The 22,376-nt window shown below is 38.2% G+C and overlaps 1 protein-coding gene across 1 annotated transcript in view; it reads left to right on the top strand.

The window, feature by feature from the left end:
- Nucleotides 1-22,370, top strand: part of SFSWAP (splicing factor, suppressor of white-apricot family) — a gene marked incomplete at its 3' end in the record, with an annotated part of 48,886 nt that extends 26,516 nt beyond the window's left edge. The window contains exons 14-18 of the mRNA XM_010151325.1: nt 8,494-8,759; nt 16,012-16,137; nt 19,324-19,494; nt 20,078-20,150; nt 22,314-22,370. Of these exons, the coding sequence (XP_010149627.1) occupies nt 8,494-8,759; nt 16,012-16,137; nt 19,324-19,494; nt 20,078-20,150; nt 22,314-22,370 (693 nt within the window). The remainder of the gene's footprint in view (nt 1-8,493; nt 8,760-16,011; nt 16,138-19,323; nt 19,495-20,077; nt 20,151-22,313) is intronic.
- Between the last annotated feature and the right edge of the window lie 6 nt (nt 22,371-22,376).

The following is a 22,376-nucleotide window of genomic DNA, read 5'->3' as shown; positions in this document are numbered from 1 at the left end:
CCCCCCCCCAGTAAATCATGGATTACACCTCAAAACTTTCAAAAGAACAGGCAGGTGAAAAAGACACATCTGCACTTCAGGTGATCCATATCAGCATGGACTAGCAAAATTGAGTGTGGTCACATCTCAAGAGACCCTGTTTGGGATTCTCATTGATGTTGCAAACAAAGTTTCCCTGACTAGCACAAGTGTCCAGTACTTTTTTCCAGTTATATGTTGAAGAGTGAATGCAGAGACAATGACAATGCAAAACTCCCCAGATGTGCAGTTCTGCTCCTTCTCAAGGGGATTTGTCAAGGATGTAGATATTTCTAAGCTAAGGTTCTTTTGATATTTTTCTTTAAGAGAATGCCTGAAATAACCAGTAGCTCTTCAACAACATCTGACTCAGTTTTGGAAGAGCAGATGAGTGTCCTCGCTCACGTCTGAACTTACTGAGGTTCTAAGCTGAACTTAGTAAAAACGAAGTGAACTTTTCATCAAAAACTGCGCCTGACTCCCACTTCTCAGTAAACTGATTTGTTAAAAGCTGCTTTTTCCTTCTCCCACATATGTACCATTTCAGAAAAGGCATCTCTTTCCCACACAAAAAAAATATCCAGTGTATTTAAGTATTTTAAAGCAACCAGTTTCACTGCTTCTTACCATTAGAAATAGTTTGGAGATGCTTTCTTTATGAAAGGGTTTATATAGAATTTCAAGTATATATTTAAATGTTACTGCTGTGACCATGCTTTTTGATATAAAATTGACTCTTGTATTTAGAATGCTAGTACTGTGTTGATGTACAGTCTAAAATGCCACAATGCCTTTGGAAGTAATATTCCTCCTAAGTGTAGTTTGCTTATTCACACACTTAATGTGTTTATATAGATACATGCATATAGATTTATGCATATAAAAGTTGATTTTGAAATGTGAATGTTTTTCAGGCTGTTGTCTTTCCATTTGCCATATTTGAAAAAGCTTCCATCTACATTCGTTCCAATGCATAAACTGCCTTTTGCTCCTCTTGCCTGGTTTGACTATTCGTAACAGCACATTTGATTCGAGAAATCTTACTGGAAACTGAAATCGTATTGTGGATTTGTTAACCTCTGTTGTATATACACTGACAGTCCAGTAAGCTGCATCGCGATGTCTAAATCAGTTCACAAATAAATAACGTAGCACAGGGGGATTTAAGCTTTTTCAGTCATGTTTCAGAAACAAAAAGATGCAATTAAAAACACTGATTGCAAAAGTAACAAGAGGTAACTACAGTGACTGTAACGAAAAAACACGAAGTCAAGAGAAAGAGGTATGTAAAATTTGTTTCGTAGTTTGGCCATTGGAACTAATGGGGGAAATTTCAGAAAACAAATAAAAAAATTAAATATTTAAGTCCACCAATAATGTCACTTAACATATTTCATCTCCCATTTTGGGGGAAGGAGCATCCAATGAGGAGTCCAGGAAACAAAGATTGATACGCAATAGTCATAGAGTTTAATGTAGTGGAATGATTTTTGTAGCTTAAAATCTGTCTCAAAAAATGAATAATGATTGAGATGTATAGTAAAGCATGAAGAGAAGTTGAGAATGTCCACGGGAGATGCAGAATTCCCATGACTCCCCTGCCTGATAACTGTGTAAAGCCTAGAATGCTCTTTTGTGTGTACACTTGTGCTGAAAACGTGCTTATTGCACTGTGTAGAAATGCATTAAATGAGCAAAGCTTTTTTGACCTCTCTCAGATTTTCCTGGTACCTAGTATTTCTTGAAAGAAATGCTGGTACCAGGTATACGTTACACCTTTGAACAAAATTGATCCTACTAACTGCAGGTAAAGGACAGTCGATACCACAGAATATAGCACTTTTAAGCTTTTTTGGCTTCAGCTGAATCTTAAAAATAGTTGGGTCTGCTTTTTCCATAGCTGAATTATTTCTTTTATATGCTTTCTTGTTTTTCCTTGAAGTGAAATCAAGCAAGGGGGACAAAAGGCTTAGAAATGAGCTTGAGCAGTGAAGCAGCACAACTTTTCACAAACAGCTCCTCACTGTTCTTGCATGCATCACAGCAGAACAGTTATGCATAATATTTCCTAGAACCAGTACTTGGAAAACATGCCGCTTAGCTGTGTCCAGAACTGATCGGCTGGCAGGAACGTTGTAGCTAGGCAAGTCTTTACCCTTTTTCAGGATGGGTAAACCCTAACTGGGTGTCATCTTACTTGTGTTTATGTATATAATTCACATAGACGCTTCCGTAACATGAAAATCAGGCCAGTTGGCACATCTGTCAGGTAGCGTCGGTAAAGAGGAGTTGTAGTCGTTCTGCCATGAACACGGGGTCTTTGTCCTGCAGCAGCAAAGAACCTGTAGCTGCGGTTCTTGTAGGTATGCACAGCTGGAGTGTGCCAGGTTGTCTGGAGTGCCGCACTGAAGTGCTTTCTTAGATTTAAACAAATAAAGTAAGGTGTTTCATAATCTCAAATTCAAACCGCATTCCAAAATTATTAAAATTAATTTAAATTTTAAAAAATTAAGGTTGCCCTTAGGTATCTTTTTATATAAGTAGAATAAATACTAATTGTGCACTTTCTTAGTTATATTTACCAAAATCTGAATGAACTAGATTAGACATTGGGAGGGATCCCATGAAACATTTATTTTGTTTTACTTTTTTTCAGGTTAACAAAGCAAGTATGCTGGCTAGTGGCACAAGTTGAATTCTCAGTGCAAGTGTCACTCTTGGTAGTAGGCCTTAGCATCATAGAATCTTTTAGGTTGGAAAAGACCTTTAAGATCATCAAGTCCAACCGTTAACCTGACACTGCTCTGTCCCTAAGCACCTCGGCCACACTCGGCCACCTCCCTGCCAGCCTGTTCCAGTGCTTGATAACCAACGTAAGCCTCCCTGGCACAACATCAGGCCCTGGTACAGTGCATTTGGTATAGCAGGCCTGTAACATTTCTACCACCTTGTCTATGGGTTAAAATGTTGTCTGCCAATGTTCCAATTCAGAACTTTTGATTATCCCTAACCCTGTCTGTCTGAGCAGCGTTGTCCTTGGATCATCTGGGAGCAAAAGGTTGAAAAAGAGAAAGAATCTGCTATGGAGCTGTGGTTCTCGATGTGTGTGCAGCAAAGTCTCACAGAACTAAAATGGCATGGTTCAGTGTCTTACTGGTGAACACTCACTTAATGTTTTTGTTAAGAGTGGTTGATAATGGTAGCAGGTTATAGGAGTCTTGCAGTGGGAAAATCTAAGCTGCCAAATTGTTGCTTCCAACACAAAGTTTTGGTAAATATAACTTGTGTAAGTAGAGTCCCCTCCCTGCTGCCCCTGTCAAAGGTGGGGCTGCAGACCTGCACGCTTTGTCAAAGAAATTGGCCATAAGTGACCACTGAAATACTTGATAAAGTATCTCCCAGAGTACACTGGTGCTGGTAATACGGGACAAAAATAGTTTGAGATGGGGCCCACGCTGGTGGTTGACTAGACAAGGCACAGCTATTGAACTTCTTCAAATAAGTTACTTGATGTAGTGGCAGGTGTTCTGCAAGTGTAGTACGGCCCGATTTTTGTCTACAGGGCATGATTTAACTAATAGTCTATCTGATGGGTTTCTAATACAGATCATTCTGCTAATCTCTTGTATTTTATCCAATGTCAGAAATGCTTCAGTGGTGATAGTACTTTGATACGCATGTAAAAGACGGTTGGTTATACCCAAACTGTTACCTGTATAGACCTTAGTATCCGATTTAAACAAGGAGAGAAATCCACAAGAACGCTGCAAAAACAGACAAGCACAGGATTTGAAAGTAACTCTGTTTTAATGGCTTGTCCCAAATGTCATCTGCTGTTGTGCCTCTGAATATAAATATTCCATAGCACAAAGTAAAACTTAACTTCTTTTGGCTCTTTCATCTTCCCTGTTTTGAAGCCCTGTTTTATCATTCGTTTCTTTAGATGACTTGTCCTTACTCTTGTCCTGTATGTAACAATTTTTCTGTGGAAAGTAGTCTGCTTATGAGTGAAATAGAAGTGTGTCGTGTTTAAAAAGAAGATGCTATTCAAATTTTGCCAAGCATAACAGGGTTATCACCAACTTTCAATATTGTACATCTTTCACACCTAGGCTGTAGTTGATCCTGCTTTTTCTAGCAATGGGCTGTGGATATTGTTGCACGCCTCGTTGCAATAATAACGTATAATGTGATTTCATGTTTATATATCTTCCTAATGGTAATTTGTGAGCGAAATGTAATTGTCTAATGAAAACCATCCAGGAAGTATTTAAAGAGAAAATGCTTTAGAATATTTCAGGGCCATTCCTTTCTTACTTTCACTTTTTTTTTTTTCTTTCAGAATATAGGTATCTATATCTTCTGGTTAGCATGGCAGCGGGGGGGTTGTTTGTTTGTAAATTTCCCTTATCTCGCTTTTTCAGAAAGACAGATAAAAACATAAAATGTCACATACTACTGTGGCATTTGGGGGGTGGATAGCTTGCTGGCATTTGGAACTTTTTAGTGCAAGAACCCTACTATCAAAAACTACATGAGAGTTGTAATTCCTTATGCTGTAAATACTTTATTTAATATTTAATTGGGGGAAAGGTAAATACCAAGAACTGCCATCCTAATTAAGATAGGTGAGGGAGCTAAGAATGTTCTTTGCCTTGATTTTTATTCTTCAAAGCACTCAGGATACAAAAGCGTATTAATCCATACAGCAGACAGTCAGAACCACTAACTTCTTTACAGTTGGCCCTTCAAAACTGAGAATGCAAAATGCTGCCTGTTTCTGAAGAACTTAGCACAGTGGGTGCACCATTAATAGCTGTGTTTCAGTGCAGCAGCTAAGCCCTGGTGAAACTGGCTTTAATTTGTTCTGTAGGAACTTGCTCTACAGTAAATGTTTTTATCACTTCTGTTTAATCATTTTGGGCCAATTATTGAGGCTAGGACTGAGAGACTCTTCTGAAAGCAGTAACTGCTTGCTTTGATGCACAGAGCAATCATACACTTCCATTGCTGGTAGACAGTTGCTTGTTAAGTCTCAGTCAGGGAATACTTTCCTAGAAGCTTTGGGGAACCTGTGGTAAAAAAGGTACAGTGGCAGAAAAGAATCTGGGATATTTTCACATTTTAATGAAGTAAAAGAATCGTTGATTAACTCTTACAGTTCTGGCATTCTTCTCTTCCAATTTTGATCTAGCATAGGATTCAAATTCCTGCAAAATTCAGATGTTAGAACAGAAGAAATAGTAGCCACTTGTAAAAGTGTTGGTAACATTATTGATAATGTTCTTTACCAGTTAATTTAGTTTGTACCAGGAACAATGCTAGTGTGTTGTTCTGTTGCAGTCCTTTTGACTCACTTCTGATGTTGGCTTTGTGTTCTCGTCTTACAAACACTGCAAAGACACAAATGTCTTGTAATGAACTGAGGTGCTCCTTTCTGTTCTCAGACAGCTGTAAATTCTTCCTGATATAAAGCTCTTTCCTTTTGCTTAATAGGAGTTGTTGAATCATCTTTGTTTTCCCAAAAGTATCTCTGAAACTTTATTTTTTTTTATTCCAAGGGTTTTCTGTAGGAAGCATTATTTTAGTGGATTTGCTACAATCGTGCAAATAAAACACGGAAGAACAACTCTGCCAGTGAAATTGACACTGTAGTGTTTAATAGGGCCAAAAAACTTTGGTGTTACCCAAAATGGACAAGGAAGTGAGATCCATTGAATGCTATCTGAATGTTCACAGTGTAACTTCTTAGAAGAGCTCTCAAACAATTTAAATCTCTCATCCCTTGAGATGCATAATAAAATACATCAGGTAACCAGCTTCTTGCTGTGCTTTCCAAAACCGTGTTCTACTGGCCTGCAGATTTGTGGAGCCTGGCCAGTAAAGCAGAGTGTTTCTGCCTTTTGGAAATGCTGAATATTCTCCCAGTGTCTGTGCTTGCGTTGATTTTTAATTAGTTTTGTTCCTTTTTTCCTGTATTCGTGCCTCCAGCTTTAGTTCCCATTACCTTAGTTTGCTTGGATCAGCATTCACTAGTAAAGACACAAACCAATGACAGCTGCTTCTGTTTGCCAGGCACTATGTTTATTTTTTCCCTAAATATTTTCATTCAGCAGCATTATTTATACACCTAGAAACGCTCTTTGTGGCCTGGCAACTTCCTGACAATAAATTCTTTCACTGTGTTCTGCTCTGATGCTGAATCAGGTCGTTTTTTTTTCTTGAAGGCAACCAGAGTTGCCACTGAGGGAATCGACATGCTTGTTCACAGTCAGTCGTGCTGTTGTGACCTGAGAACTGTCACCAGAGCTGCTGGTCGCAGCGGTGCGTTGTGTAGGGTTAGGGGGGTTGGTGACTGCTCTCTGTGTGTTAGCTGGTGTCCTGCACTCCAGAACCCACATGTCACCTGGGAGTAGCTAAAGTCACTTCTGTGTGGCTTTCCAGGCATGGTCATTAGTAACCTGAAGCAGTGGGGCCTGAACCTACAGCCGGCCAGCCTGCAGCTGTGCTTTGCTTGGGGATATCTGGACAGTGCTGTCACTCGTTAACGTAAGCATCCTCAAGGTCAAGGAGAGCCCACCGTTTCACCATCCAACGCTTTTGGTGGATACGTAGGGGTGCTTAGCATTGTGGGGCTGTTCGTTCTGATTGCTGAGAGAATCTCTACGAGTGAGCTGAAAGTGAGCGTTCATATATTAACTTCCTTTTTGGCAGTGGTACGATAGCTTGCGTTTTGTGCGGCCAAATGAACTTGGGCACTGAAAACTGTTGTTTTATTCTTCCCTTTCTTGTTTTCCTCTTAACTCTACTTTGCCTACAGCTATTTCATTTCAAGCTATTAGAGGTGCCTACTTCAAGGCAAACTGGTCTGTTACATATTCAGTGGTGTTCAAAAGGAAGAGTACGTACTGTATAAAGAGATGAGTAACATTGTCAAGGAACAAAAAGTTGGCTGTGATGGTCTCTTAGGAAACTCTGAAGTTAGGAGATGAGGTATCTGCAATTGCATGTGGGTTATGAAGTTAGTGGGATTGGAAATGGGCCTCTAGTAAACCAGTCACTCAAACAGTCATGCTATAAAATGTTATAATCCTCGAAGCAAACTACTTTGGCGCTGCTTTATTGCTATTTTTGTAAATATTGTGATAGTAGTTATCAGTTAAAGCTCAGAAAAGTGTCATGGCTCTCTAGCTTGAAGCAGAGCTGGATTTCTGATTATTCAAATGTGGTCAATTGTTGCCTTGACATATTCACAGTAAGAGGCAAAAAGAAAGGAGATCACCTGTTTCTAATTCAGTTATTTCAGATGTTAATGTATTACTCCTTATTCTGATCACGGGAAGCATTCTTGTATCCAACGGTGAAAGTGTCAGACCAGGTGGAGCAGAAATTATGACAGAGGGAAACTGATTTCTCCAGTTGCCTTGAAATGGCAGCTGGGGGAATGACAGGCTTTGAAATGAGGTGCATATCCATAGTGCCTGACTTGAATTGTTCTAAACAAGGTATTGAGCAGAATTCTCTCCGGTACAAGCTGATAATTTGAATATTTCTTGGAGTATGGTGTGTTTTGCTTAACTGTCTGCAGTCAGAACTACTCATTGAGCATGAATTGCGCATGGACTTGCTTTGTCTTTGAGATTAGTAATTTGTGTGATCTTTCCAACCATTTACATGCAAAACATTTATTTCACAAAGTACAGAAATAACTTGTATAGGCACTAATTAATTTTGCTGGTTTTCCTTGAGGTTGTAATCTAAACAGCACGGTTCAGGGATGAAAGGGACACTAAAACTGAACTTTGAATGTCAGTAATTCCTGATTGTATTTTCAGGTTTATCCTTTTTGATAAAAAAGGGATAAGTAGATGAAAAGACACCTGGTAGTACCCTTTTTTTTTTTTTTTAGAACACATTTCTTCTAAAAACTAGAGACGAAAACTATGTGCTAGTTAGGAGGACAGTCTTAGCAGGCATATCCCAACTTGCATATGTATCTCTGAGGAACTGTATAGGCCTTCGTGAGGTACTCCTCGGTGCATGGTTTTGAAGATGTCAGCCTTACGTAGACACACGTTATATAACACTGAGGCAACACTGTGAGGTTTTAAAGCATTCATGGGAGGTTAGATTGTTACTGATTTAACAACTACTTTCTTAAGGTGGATGTATTTCTCACACACTTTCATGAGTCAAAAAATTGTTAGATATTATTTTTCTTGTTGTTGTACTTGTTAACCAGCATTTCTGCAAAGAACCTATAATGTATATTGGCAAGACTATGGAGCAGTATATCTTAAGTTTCTTTGCCAGAACGTTGCATATGTGTGGCATGCAGAGGAGAAGACGTAGCCATCTCCTTAGTGTAAAGGACTAGAGATGCTTACGTGGTGTCCACACTTAACGGACTTTCTCATAATAAAAATTTGCATGCAGCTTTGAAAACTGAACACTGTTCTTTACCTTTGATTGCAGAGTGTCAATAGCATACCATGTCCTGTGACTGCAGTCAGAACTTTACCCACCTTAGAAGTTAAACAAGCAGAAAGGCCTTCAAGCAGAAGCAGAGATCCTCCTAGGGATGAAGAAAAGGAAAAGAAAAGAAAAAAACACAAGAAAAGGTCTCGGACAAGATCTCGATCACCATTCAAGTATCATTCATCGTCTAAGTCCAGATCTAGATCACATTCAAAAGCAAAGCATTCACTTCCCACTGCCTATAGAACTGTCAGGCATTCAAGGTGGGTTTGGAAACCAAGCGTGTTCTTTAAAGTTCTGTGTGGGCTAACAAAACATTTTTGCACTCCTTCCATTATATAAGCGTCTTCGTACCCATTACAGAGGGTATAGTCACCTTAAAGACAGTAAATAAATACCATTAAATATGGAAGATCTTTGAAAATAGTTTTAATGAAATAATGAATCATTAATTTCTAGTTACATAGTGCAAAGTTTATACCATTAAAGTGCTTTTTCACTTTGGTCTGTGAAATACATGGCAGTGATATGTAGGAGTGTGGTTACAGCAGGAAGAGAACTTCCTAATAAGTCTGTGGCTGTTGCTGGAGTGAAGTAACCAGACAACAGTAAGATAAGAAACAGGGGTAGAAAACCGGGTGGTTTAACAGTAAAGCTCAGAAGGAAAGAAATCAGTTGGGTAGTATGTGAAAGAATACAATGGATGAATGGCAGGAGAGGTGTGACAGGAGTACAAGAAGGGTGAGAACAGTTGATGAGGAAGGAAGACCATAGAAGAATGTAGCCCAGTGCAGTTAACTCTATTAGTGAGATTAAATTCAGTATATTAATTATCCAGCTATAAGATTATAGATATTCTGTTATACTAGTACTGATAATTGCATCTAAGACATTTGGGTCTAGGCACCTTTCAAGTTTACTGTCTGTAAAATTTGTCATATCTGAATGTCCTGCCACATAGCAGTTACCATTTCAGGAAGGGTTGGTTCTTGCAGTTGCATTCTCTGAATCATGCTATGGAGCAGTGGTTAAGTAACTTGTGGTTCAAACAAATTGTGCATGTAAATACTACCACAGCTACGGCCAGGGTGGACGAGACGTTGAGCAGCCTGGTCTGTGGAAGGTGTCCCTGCCCATGGAGGTTGGGACTAGATGATCATTAAGGTCCCTTCCCACCCAAACCGTTCTGAAATGCTATACATGTATGTTGATGCGTGCAGAATTGTACGTTCCTTTATCTTTGTGGCCATGCCTGTGATAGATGCTTCTTCCTGAAAAACAGCTTCTAGCCCTTTACAGCAGTGTAACAAAACTTCTCATCTTATATTTTCCTTGTGCATTTTTATGTGTTTGTTTAACAAAGTGTCTAACTATACTAACTTGACTAAATGTTAACACGCTGCAATTCTTTATTTTTACTAGGTTTTTAAGGTTACATACAAACTTTTCTGAAGACGTCTCTGCTATTCAGAGATGCAAGGAATTAAGTAAACTTACCTTGAGCTGAAACGATCAGTCTGACACGTTGCCTATTTGACTGCCTTATAGCATCATGACCGCCTGTTGTCAGTGTTGTAAGGCACATTCCAAAATACTGTCTGTCATTCCTTTTCTGCACTTCCCAGCATGTAAAGGGTATGATGCTGAATGAAGCTTTCCTTTTTTAAGAAGTGAATGCAAATGAGTTAAGGTTATCTTGGGGAAAAGTCTCCTCAGGTGAATCATTCATCTTTTCAGTTCCCTGTCAAGCCACATTTCACTCGAACCTCCCATGTCACTTCACCCAAGCTATGTTGCATATATTTATCCACTATTTTACTTACTCATGGTAAACCCGAGGAGGAACATCCTAGTATTGCTAAAAAAAAAAAATCCATTTAAATAATCTTCTGTTGTACCTTGAAAAGGACAGAGAATCATCAGAGAAGATCTTTACCAGTACTTGGGTCTGCCAGTCCATAGGATAATCCTGAAACTTATAAATTCTTGACAGAACCTAGAGCTGAACAGGAAAGGGCTTCCCATTCAGCCTGTCTTGCTGTTCATCGAGTACCAGTTTAAACAAAGGTCTCTGGAGAGTGTGTCTCCCATTCAGAAAGCCATTGTTGCTGGGAACTTAAGGCAGTATCATCGGTGCTGAGTTCCCTTGAGCTTTTTGCTGGCTGTATGAAATGTTTTAGTGGCAGTTATATCAGGAGGGAGACCTGTAAGAAATTTGAAGATACCTTCCTGTCTATAGCAATTCACTAGAACATGGCTAAATCTAAACTTCTGCCCAAGGATCTCTTGTAATTCAGCTGTAATGAATACCTTTCTCCTGCATCTGATACCTAATACAGTAACTGCATTGGTTTACTTTAGTGGAGTCTGTAAAGACAAGCAAGTCCCATGCAGGATGCATTGTGTCTTCTCATCTGGAAGATGTTGTTTTGTTTGGCGTCAGCTAGAGTACCATGTCCAGTGTTGTGCACCCTTTAGACGGAATAAGCCCAACTGGAGGAAGTTTAGAGGGAATAATCAAAATTTTTCAGAATTTTTTTTAAGAGGAGAGTTGGAATGACTGTTTAGGAAGACTGAAGGAAGATTAAATGAGTCTTATATATGCTTCTTCAGTGCTTGAGGTTTGGGCAATACGTAATGGATTTAAACTGGTAACAGAGAGACTAGAAAGGTTTCATAGTGTCTCAGTGGTGAAGGTAGTTAATGCAGCTTTTGAATGCTCCGCTGTGGGAAATTTATGTATCAAGAATTATAGTTCGGAGAATATTGAATAGTCTTATTTCTTGAAGTCTTTTCTAGGCCTGCTTTTCTAATTAGAGTCCACGTGGCCTCACATGATACAAAAAAATGGTGGTTAGAGGTCTACTTTATTGAAGGTGTTGGCTACACCAACGTATGTTAACAAACCTTATTTCCAAAATTAAAGCTCTTGCTTCTGAAACCAGAAAATGTGTAGAGCAATCAAGAGTGGGAGACTGATTCATAACCCAGTCAGATGCTGATGTGTTTTGTCTATCAAATGTTTAGGTAAAACTAATGCCTTGTTCTAGTAATTGCCAAGAAAAAGGCAAGTGTTGTTGCCTAGCTGGAAGATAGGACTGGTTTTCTTTCTTTTCATTCATTTATTTGTTTGTTTTTCTATTTATTTACTGCTGATTCACAGAAAATTCTTTCAATGCATTGTCTTGTCTTACTCAAAACTTGGTACCTTTCACATCTCTTTGCTCTTCAGTTTTCCTAGTCCTTTACCTAGAATGATATGGGGTTTTTCCTAGATTCCCAAAACATTGGTTGTTAACAACTTACTGCTGAATGGTTATGTAAAGAGTTGTATCCTCTGGGATGAAGCGTAAACCTTTTGTAGAGGTTCATGTCTTCATCTTGTCTTAAGTGGATGATGCGTAGAGATAGTCTTTATTGTGTGGACAGCGATGCTAAATTATAATGGAACATCCCTATTTTGAGTAACTGCTGTATTTGAATGTCTCAGTCTAATGTTGTATGTTTGAGATTTTGTTGCCTTATTTTATTCTGTTCAAAATGTATATTTTAATGTACAAATCTCAATATAATGTGAATATCTATGTTTTATTTTACCTCGAGTGTGGACTGAAAAAGCTGGAATTTTCCCCTTCTGTAGCAATTACTCCTCCAGTTCTTGTTATTCAGATAATTTAGAATGAGAAGCAAAATCATCTTCCTAACAAACCTTCATAACTTTCTTAGAGAGTAGCTTATTACGTTTGAAGTATCTGCACTGTGAAAATAAGGATTTTGCATTTGAAGTTATCGAAACTATTATATTTAAATAGACTGTGACAACCAAAAGAAGAGCTGTGCTTATTTCATAATTTTTCATTAGGCAGTATCACATTCAGAGGATAATGAATTGCCAAGTCTGAATTGTGATGATGACCTCAACACATGCCCTGTATATGCCCAGTCTTAAAGCCTTAGATTTTGTGAGGTTTCCATATAGATATTAGTTGAGCTTCTATTTAAAAACACTTGGAGTAGTTACTATTTAGTAGTACAAGTCGTTCCAAAAAGTAAGAGTAGAAAGCACCTTTACCATACAACTTTCTGTGACAACTTAATAGGGAATGAGATGTGAGAGGCGAAGCTAAACACAAATTTGCAGTAACTTCCTTTTGCTTGTTGTTCAGGTGATCTTCAGTATACTTTTCAAGTTTTTGCCTTTTTAGTTTGTGTATCTTTTTTTATTTCCAAAATGCATATTTTGCTTAGAAATCCTGCAGATGAACTTTGCAGTATACTTCTCTGCATACCATTTTATATCGCTCGGTTAGCATAGGTAGAGGCTCTGCATTTAAAAATAGTGTTGGTGGTAAGATAGTCTTTGGTACTGTTGCTTTTTTTTTTTTCTAATATATTTTCTAATGCACTTCAGCAGTATAAAGTTGAAAAATTCTTTTGAAATAACATGAAGTTGATTCAGAGCATGTTTTGGATTTTTATTTTTCTAGCTGGCACAACCAAACCTGTTTTACAGAAACAAGTTTAAAAAAATTGGAGCTACATAAGGAACCCAGAGAGTTTGGCTTAGTTTTAGCATGTGATGTGCTAACAGCAGTTCTCTGTATAAATACATGTTATTTTATGGAACAAAATTTCTGTACCACATTGCCCAGAGAAGCTGTGGATGCCCCATCCCTGGAAGTGTCCAAGGCCAGGCTGGAGGAGGCTTGGAGCAACCTGGTCTAGTGGAAGGTGTCCCTGCCCATGGCAGGGGGGTTGGAACTAGATGATCTTTAAGGTCCCTTCCAACCCAAACCGTTCTATGATTCTATGAAATTAGTCCAAAATTGCTCCTGGTATCATGCAGTTTTAATTCTAAACCAACATGACGACTTAAGCAAGAGTAATGGAATCAGTAAAGCATGCCCAAAAGTGCTGCAAGGTGCTGCAACATGGGTTGCTTTGGGGCTGGTAGTCCCACAGAGATAATTAATTATTACAAATAAGTGCTTAGCGTCAAAGATGCACATTTGTTAAATCTGTCTTGGAAAACAAACAGCCTTTGTTACCTTTCAGTCATCGGTAGTAAATGCTTCATCAGTGTCTTTTTTTTTTTTCTAATCGACTTCAAAGCACCGTAGCAAAGTTTGATGTGAAATGTCCGTGACAGCGGGGCTCCGCAGAGAAGTGTGGGTTGTCAGTCACTGACCTTGCAGTCTGCTCTTCTAGCTGAGAAGTCAGGTTTCACAGCCGGCTGGCAGCAAGTCTAAATAATGACAGTGGTCATCTGAATCTCTTTCCTACCAACAGACCTTTGTAGTACATCATCTGAGCTACTGATGTGTTTTTACGTGAGCGTGGGTTGTGTGTGTATGTGAGGGGAGAGGAAGGGAAGTAGAGGCGCTGCTATGCCCAGTACTGAGTGGTTTAGTGATTTGGGTAGATGAAATCTGGATGTTTGTTTTGAACTAGAGATGGAAAGTCTAAACATCTCTTTGATATTGATCATTATTCTTTATACTGCAGTAACAGAGTAGTAGTAAGCCACATAATTTATCTAGTTAATGAGTTACAAAAAGGAATTAGTACTGGCATACTTTATTAACAGGTTACTTTTCAGTGTTTGCATAGAGTACACCTGTGTGTGTGTGAGCCTTTTTCCCTCAATGTTAGGAATTCAGGAGAGTTGGAAGTAGCCGTTCTTTGTAAAAAAAGTTGATTGTGGATTTTTGTCCTTCTGAGCTGATTTTCTTATTGCTGAGGCAATGTCTGTTCATGTAGTATAATTCCTGTTTTGTAATGAGACATGCCAAGCTTCATAACCCTCTGAACTTTTGGGACCATACTAAACACAAGTGATACTGACTTTAAAGGAATAGAGTGCCTTTTGAAATAACTGCCTAATGAAAGTAACAAGTGATGTATTGCAGTAAAACTGTTGGTTTTAATAGTTTGAAGCTAATGGCGAAAGTTCTTAACATTTGCTGATGGGAAGAATGTTGTAGAACCACAAATGTCACTTCATAAAAACGAAGCTAATGCTTTTTTCTTTCTGATTGTTTGGACTTTTTTTAGGCTGGTCCACATAGGCATGTTTCACTAAGGTTCAGCTTTTGGTTAAGGGACTGAGCCTTTTCAGGATTCTAGTTAATACCAAAACTAGCACATTTTATTCTGAATGTGAAGTGTGTGCCTCCGTATCACAGACTCACAGCATCCACAGGGACACTGAGCATGGAGCGGAGTCTGAGCAGCTCATCAATGGCAGCAGCAGCCGCCGAGCGGGAAAATTATCAGGCAACTTCGACAACGAAAAGATTTGACTGCTGGAGCTCTTTTGAGGGAAATCCTGGTAAAATGTCAAGGTGTCTGACTGACCCTGAACTTTATAATCTGTTGGTTTTTTTCCTTTTTTTAATCCGTCTGAATGGCCTGGTAAAGATCAGATTCCTAAGTGACAAAGCAGTTAATTTGCAACACTTAACTGCCATTGTGATTTTCTTTTCATTTGCAATTGATTTTGTTGTAGGTGTAAGAGAAATGCCTCAGGAGTGTGTGTGTATGTGTTATGTATAAGGTGTAAGTCTGCAGAAGATCAGTGATTTCATAAATGGCTTGTCTTTTAATTACTGTAAATTAGGTATTTTCAAGAACATGAATGTTTGGTATACATGGAATGACATACCTATAATAAATAAATAAGACCTTTAAAATAAATAAGTAAGTGGAAGTAAAATTATTAGAACCATCTATTCTAGTGAGAACAAAGGTTACTGTCAGGAATTCTGGGCAGACATGTGGTCTGTTTCTCTTCTTTCTTTTCTCCAAGCTTGGTGCCTGAATTGCTCCCTTCTCCATCTTCCTTCCTCCCCTCCATCTCTCAGGACTTCTCTCATTCCATTTATTTTGTTATGAAGGAATACTCAGGTTTTGTGTGCACATACATTTAATTTTAAATCAGAGAAAAAGATTTAAGCTCCTGAGTTGATGTCTGATCTTAACTAGGCATGCTTTCTTTCTTCCCTCTTGATCTCTTTTTTGTTCTCACTTTTCTAGGAAAAAAAATCTCAGGTCAGAGTGCTAGTGCCAGACAATGATGATCATGGGTTGTTGGTCACTTGCACAAGTGAAAATGTTGGCTGGGCTAGGATTATGCTACAGCATCAGGGACAAAATTTCCTGGACTTGTCAGTGTTGGAGAAGTTAGTAAACTCTGCCACAAAAGGTGCCTGGCCTAAAGTAAAACTTTCCCACCTACTAATACAGAAGTTGACATTAGCACACAATATCAAAAAACAATTGCTTTTTTTCCCTCTGTTGGGAGTGAAAAGCAATGGATAACTGTGTCCTAGATGTCTTGCACGAGTAAGAAAATTTTATGCAGCTGACAAGTCTTGGAGACTAAATGTCCCATGTTTCAAACAGGCATTTGAAGGATGTCATATTTGCGTTTGGTGACAGCACAATCCCACTGAAATAGAAGTACTGAAATAAGTAACAAAAAGCAAACTTTTGGATGGTTTTTTTCCTTCTCAGATCACGATCAAGGTCACCTAGGAGAAGGGCTCACACACCAGAAAGGCGGAGAGATGAAAGAAGCGTTCCAACAGCTTATCGCATTAGTAATAGTCCTGGAAACAGTAGGAAACGCCCACGTTCCAAGTAAGTATACCTGGTCCTGGAGAAGGTTACTGGCAGAGTGGGATGTGAAATATAAATCAAGATGTGCCTTTTTTGAGAGCACCTTGCATATAGTCTCTCTGAACCTATTACTGCCAAAACAGCATACCAACCATTATTTCAGCTCGCCATTTGCAAAAGAAAAATGTCTGCTAAGTGTGTGCCTAGAAGGCTTTGATGGCTCTGATGTTTTGTGGCATGTTGTTCTTCAACATGCAAGGAAGTGAAAATTTTTCATGCTTGAATATGTACATGTAAAGTGTACACAAAACCCAGCACACTATATGCTCAGTTTAGTAGCTTGACAATTTTTTTCCTTGTCGGTGAAGATTTAGTCTTTAACTTGCTTCTCCATCTCTCTTGTGGAATAAGAAGCAGAGATCACTTCCAACTTTGACTATTAAAAAATTTCTATTGTGTCTTAAGATAACTTTCCATCTCTTGACAGCCTCTAATTAATTCATGTGTGGTATGTATAACTGAGAACTTCATCAGTGCACTTCAATTCAGTTTTTCACACTCATCAACTGGAGATAATAGAGGCTTCTGTGGAATTCAGCATGCAAATGTGCTTAAGCAGAAAAGATATGGAAGCTTAAAATGTTTTTCTTCCTGTAAGCACACACATGATTTTTTTCAGAGTCCAGTGCTATTTTTAATGCAGTGTTGGTGTGTCTGCTGCTTGACCATTCAGCATGTTAAGCTATAAATTATTTTTGGAGTTATGCCACTCCAAGTGGTAAATTATGATGATAATTGTGAAACAAATGGGCTTCCTCTTCAGCTATACTGTTTATATATGTGGAAATTGTAAGCTTTTGTTAGACCTCAAACAGGAATGGAACACTACACAATAAAATACGGCAGTAGGTGCAAAAAGAAGAAAGAATATTGTAGTTAAACATAGATGTGAGGATGGTTTGCAGCTCTGATTGCAGAAAGCCTACTGTTTTTGTCTTGTTAGGACTGACATGTTAAATTTTCAAGTAAAGATGTTGCTACTGTGATGGACCAGTTTTCATCTTTAGTTATGTAATAGATTCTTTGCAATGGTATAATGGAAGCAAGGTTGGGTTCAGGGTTACTTGGGCTTTCTGAGTAATGTATAGTTTGCCTGATAGCTGAGAGCAGGTTTCAGTCTTACATGGATGCAGTCAGCTGACTGATTTTTATTAACCATAGTCACACTAAGATGTAGGCAAGCGTTAGAATCCAGTACTGTCAGAGGACTGAAAATTAGAATTGACAAATACTGCAATGTTTTAAACTTGCTTGGGGCATTAATCTGATATCAGTTACGATGCTGAACAGCTAGCATTGCTTGTAAATTTTTAGGTGTATTTCCAAAAGAAAATAAGAAGAATTAGTAAGCTATGCTTAATTTTGTTGCTGCTTGTAGAATGACTTGTACTTCAGAATAAATACAACACTTGTTTTTACTTCTGGTTATCCTGTACCTCAGTTGCCATCGCAGTCACTTCAAAAACAAGTCTAATGTAAATTAGTGTTGTAATCTGACTGCAGCAAATTGCTTTCCACAGAGAATATGCATAGTCTTTTATACTAGCTTTTGTACCTAGAAGAATATTAAAAAATAAGTCTAGTTTTAGCAAATTAACTATTCTAAAAGTGGAAAATTGATAGACATATTCATTCAGCTGTTATGAAGTTTGTTCATTGTAATCTGAGATGAAAAACACTGAAAAAGCTTATTGTAAAATATTCTTCTTGCATGATGAATGTTTGCTGAGATTTTTGAGAGTTAAGTATGAAATATGTTCACAGCTTGATTACATTATGATATTTCAAGAAACTGAGCAATTACAGTGTATGATTAGCTAGTCAAGGAATAACCGACTTTGTAGGTGATGCTTTTTGTATAGTCACGAAAATGTTAGAGGCCGGTAGAGCTGTGGGGTTTTCCTTCTGCCACTTAATGATTATTAGGCAAGAAAAGTATAAGGAGGTCTTGCAATTTTAAGTCTTGAATGTTAAATTCTATATAAAAATCAGATATTTTTATGGTAAATTCTAAGCGTCAGAGGTGTACAGTTTTTATATAGGCATTTAATATGTTTAATAGGTACTTTTCAGTTCCTAAGACAACCAAAATAAAGGGACCAATAATGTGATACTTAAAAGATGGCTCAAAGTTTTACAGTGTTTTAAAATGTTCTAGAAGCTTCAACATTCTTCTGGATAGACTTCTAGCAGTGCGTGCTAGAGAGGCATGCCTCAATGAGGTATTGCCTATCTCTAAGGCATTACTCTAGTAATTCTAATTACAGTAATATCAATACTGGTATGTAAATCATACAGACTTAAGTTCATAACCAAGTACAAAAGAGATTTTTGCTAGTTCCGTCTCTAGTATATTACTAATTGAATTCTCTTTGAGCTTAACGAGCACATGAGGAGGCTGTCTTTGTTTTCCCCTTTTGTCAATAATGAACACATCATGTACCCATAAGTCCTTTGTTCCAGCTCTCATAGTGACAAATATTTGTGTATGTAATTCCCAAGTCATAAACAGTTTGCACTTAAAACATCTTGCTAGGTCAAGGCTTGTTTGAGTGGCATACTAGAGCTTGTTTATGATTTTGAGCCTGCAGTTTGTTGTATTATAAATTGGATCACAGGGAAAGGGGTAATTTCTTTTAAAAAGCAAACAAACAAAACCATGGATTTGCCTTATAGATCTTTTTGTCTAGGTATGATTCCATGGTTTGGTCATTTGTGACCTAGGAAAATTGTAAGGGGTGTAAACTCTTAAATTTCTTACTATATTCTAAGTGTCAGATTTGTTAGGGAAGAAACTTCACTCTAGCTAAGTTATTCTGCAGATCTCCAATTAAAGACTTCATTGTTATCCTCAAACTATCAAATACTGGCCAGTAACTCCTGTGTACCCATGAAGCAGCGTTCCAAGTGAGAACCTCAGGTACTAGTAGTTGCCTAATGTAAAATGTTAAGCAGAGCTTCTGAGCAAGTATTTTGCACAACCATTGAAGTGCAGTATTGGGTTAAGACTGAAATGCTTGCTGAATGCACGAAAAGCATCCTGTGGAAGAGGGCTACATAAGCTTTTAGAAGTGTGAACAATTATTTCAGCTGAGCTAGTGTAATGTTGCTTTAAATATCCTTAAGTAAAGTATTTCATTCTTGCAGAAGTCCCCATGAAAAGAAGAAGAAGAGGCGGTCTAGATCACGTACCAAGTCCAAAGCTAGGTCTCCTTCACCATCCATGTCACCAGGCAAACCATCCACACATAAAAATTCTGTACATTCAACTAGTGTCTCTCCTGTGGAGAGCAGGGAATCCAGCCAGGAACGCTCCAGGTAACATGCTCTTCCTTTAATACTGCAGTGCTGATGGCTCTTGACTGTGAGCACATCTTTTGACCTAACTGGGGTGGTGGTGAGCTCTGTGTGCAGTGTGTGCGCAGTAAAAGCAGAAGACGCTGGCAGGACGGCACTGTGTGCATCAGGCTAATGAAGACATGTGATCTCTGCCTACTGGAGTAAACATCTTGACATGCTCTTACAGTAAAACTGGTGCAGAAGAATCTGCAGCCTAATTCTAAGTTGGAAATTTGAAACTGTCACTGAAAGGGGTAACTCTCTGAAGTAGAATTTTAATAGAGTGGTTTGAATTGTAATATGTGTACAAGATTCGTAATTGAATTATTTCTACGAAGTATGGAACAGTCCTGTTAAAAATCCCTAGGGTGCTGTTCAGATTTCTCCGTATCAGTTGTACGAGTGACTCTTCTGACTGAGTTGTCATGGTTTCAGTTGAATGAGAGAACTGTTGGCTAACATATGAGACACCTGTACAATAAACCCCAAAATCGTGATGGTGAGTGCAATGCATTTTTAAAACATTTACTATAAATTTCTAATTCCAGTTTTCCTTTTTTAGGGGAGTTTCTCAGGAAAAAGATGGCCAAATCTCTTCAGCAATTGTGTCTTCAGTACAGAGTAAAATCACTCAGGTACAAATAAATAAATTCAGAGTATGTTGCCTAATTGTGTCCATCATACCGTTTTCTTCTCTTACTGCCTTGTACAATTCTGAGCTTTGCACATGATGTAAAGACATGTTCATTGTCATTCTTAATGTTTGCTTATGAGGAAAACCAATTCTGTTACTTCTGTAGCTGCTGTCCTTTCAAGCTTAATCAAGCCTCTAAAGACCAAGCTAAATCGATTATGCTGCAGTCTGTCCGCTGTTAAGATCTGAAAGTCCACATGATGCTACAGTACCCCAGTTACCGCTCTCAGGTATCACAGAGAGCCCATCTTACCATGTAGTGCTCTTAACAAGTGTCGTGGGGAAGAAAGAAAGAAGGAGAAATACCTTGCAAGGGCTAAGTTTGTAGTGTTGGCTGTAGAGGAGAAATGTCCTCTTTGCAAACTGAGCAGCATCTTCAACTCGCTTATCTTACTGCTGTTTCTGTCTGTGAACTGTTTTTGTTCTGTTGTCACAATTTCATTGACATGTTCAAGTTCGCTGGGAATCATGGCACATCAGGTATGTGCCTCTGTGCTGTGTGATAATCTAAATGCATTCACCTTCCCTAACGCAGTTTTAAGATACCTACTGCCATCAAAATAATTCCATTCCCTTTTTAAACACTGCTACATGGTATCACTTTAAAATGTTTAATTTCACTCATCCTCTCTGAGTCTTCATGCATATTTAACGTTCTTTCAATTGAGTATGCCAAGTTTAGAGGAGGAAAATTCTTAATTATGCCTTGGAAAATTTACAATATAAAACCAGAGTTGCTTTTTATAATTTTTTTTAATGCATGGATTTTTCTTTCAATAAGTTAATATTGTTCAGAGATTTAGTTCCGCTAGGGAAACAGTGGTAGTTGGGAATTAATACTAGTAGACTCATACCTTACATACCATATTTGATCTGTTTTCTGTGAGAAACCCAAAAGAAGAACATTCAGGAAAATAGAAAATAGCAAGTATAGGCACCAGAGAAAGAAACTGGAGTATTAGACATAGCAGTTCATAGGCTACCAAATGCCTGAAAATTCCTGGTGTAAGAACTACATCATGATTTTCAAAGTGGAGTAAACATCCCACCCTTTAAAAACATATACCCTTCAGACACAGGTAACTGCGTTATACATTTCTCGGGTTGAATATTGGTTAGGGAATAGCATCTGCTAGTTTAGTATCAGTCTGCTTGCTTGAAGTGCAGCTGTAAGAGGATGAAAGATGACTATATTAAAATACAGCCCTTAGTTACTATTTGCAGAAAGTGTAAAAGAGGAATGAATCTTGTGAATCTGCAAGATAGTTCCCAACATAGACTAGTTTAGCATCTTTTTGTCTTTAAGGGCCCAAAGAAATGTAATTTACCTAGTCATTAGTAAGATTATTTTTCTGGCTAACTGACCCTGACCAATTCAGTATCTTTTCTCATTCAAATCCTTCTGTCAGAAAAGTGGAATAATGATGCTGAACTCCCCTGTGAAGGGTTTTGAGAACTTCAGATGAAAAGTGTTTTCAACAACAGGATTTTAATTCATTTTTATTGCATTTATGAAGAAATATTTTAAGTAACATTAATTCATCACTGATACATACTTTCATTTGTGATCATTTTTTGCATCCCAGTTGCTCTGTCATTTACATGAAATTTCATTTCATTTTGTACGGCTGTTCCCACTGGATACTCTGACAGGACTGAGAGTTGTGATTTGGTTTCACAACAGTCTTACTGTTTCAGGCACTCTCTCATATGTGAAAATACTGCTGCTATGGAGATTTTTGGTTTGGGTTTACAAAGCAAACAAAAAAGCTTTCTATTCTGGAGTAATCGTTAGCACTTTCTCCTTACCAGCTCTCTCTCTTTTAACCTTTTTTCATAGTTTCTTCCCATTTCAGTTGATGTGATTTCTGTGGGTATTTGTATAGAAACTGCTCTCAGTATTGATGCAGAGCACTGGTATTAAAAACAGACCTCAGTTGGTGTCATAGGAACTTCCTCCAAATTATTTCACTCATTTATCCTAGGGGTTGTTAATAGCTGGTGCTCATGAATCTGAGATGCGACTGGAGCATAAGCTAACGCTTTTGTGCAGGTTTCTGCAATCACTGGGCATGTCTGATCATTTTCCTCTTATTTTCTGCAGGATCTTATGGCCAAAGTGAGAGCAATGCTTGCAGCTTCCAAAAACATACAAACTAGTGCCTCC

The sequence above is a fragment of the Eurypyga helias genome, unplaced genomic scaffold, assembly GCF_000690775.1.
Source record: "Eurypyga helias isolate BGI_N326 unplaced genomic scaffold, ASM69077v1 scaffold5445, whole genome shotgun sequence".
Lineage (NCBI taxonomy): Eukaryota > Metazoa > Chordata > Aves > Eurypygiformes > Eurypygidae > Eurypyga > Eurypyga helias.
Note: the sequence above shows the minus strand (reverse complement) of the source record. Positions and strands in the feature narration are given on the sequence as shown.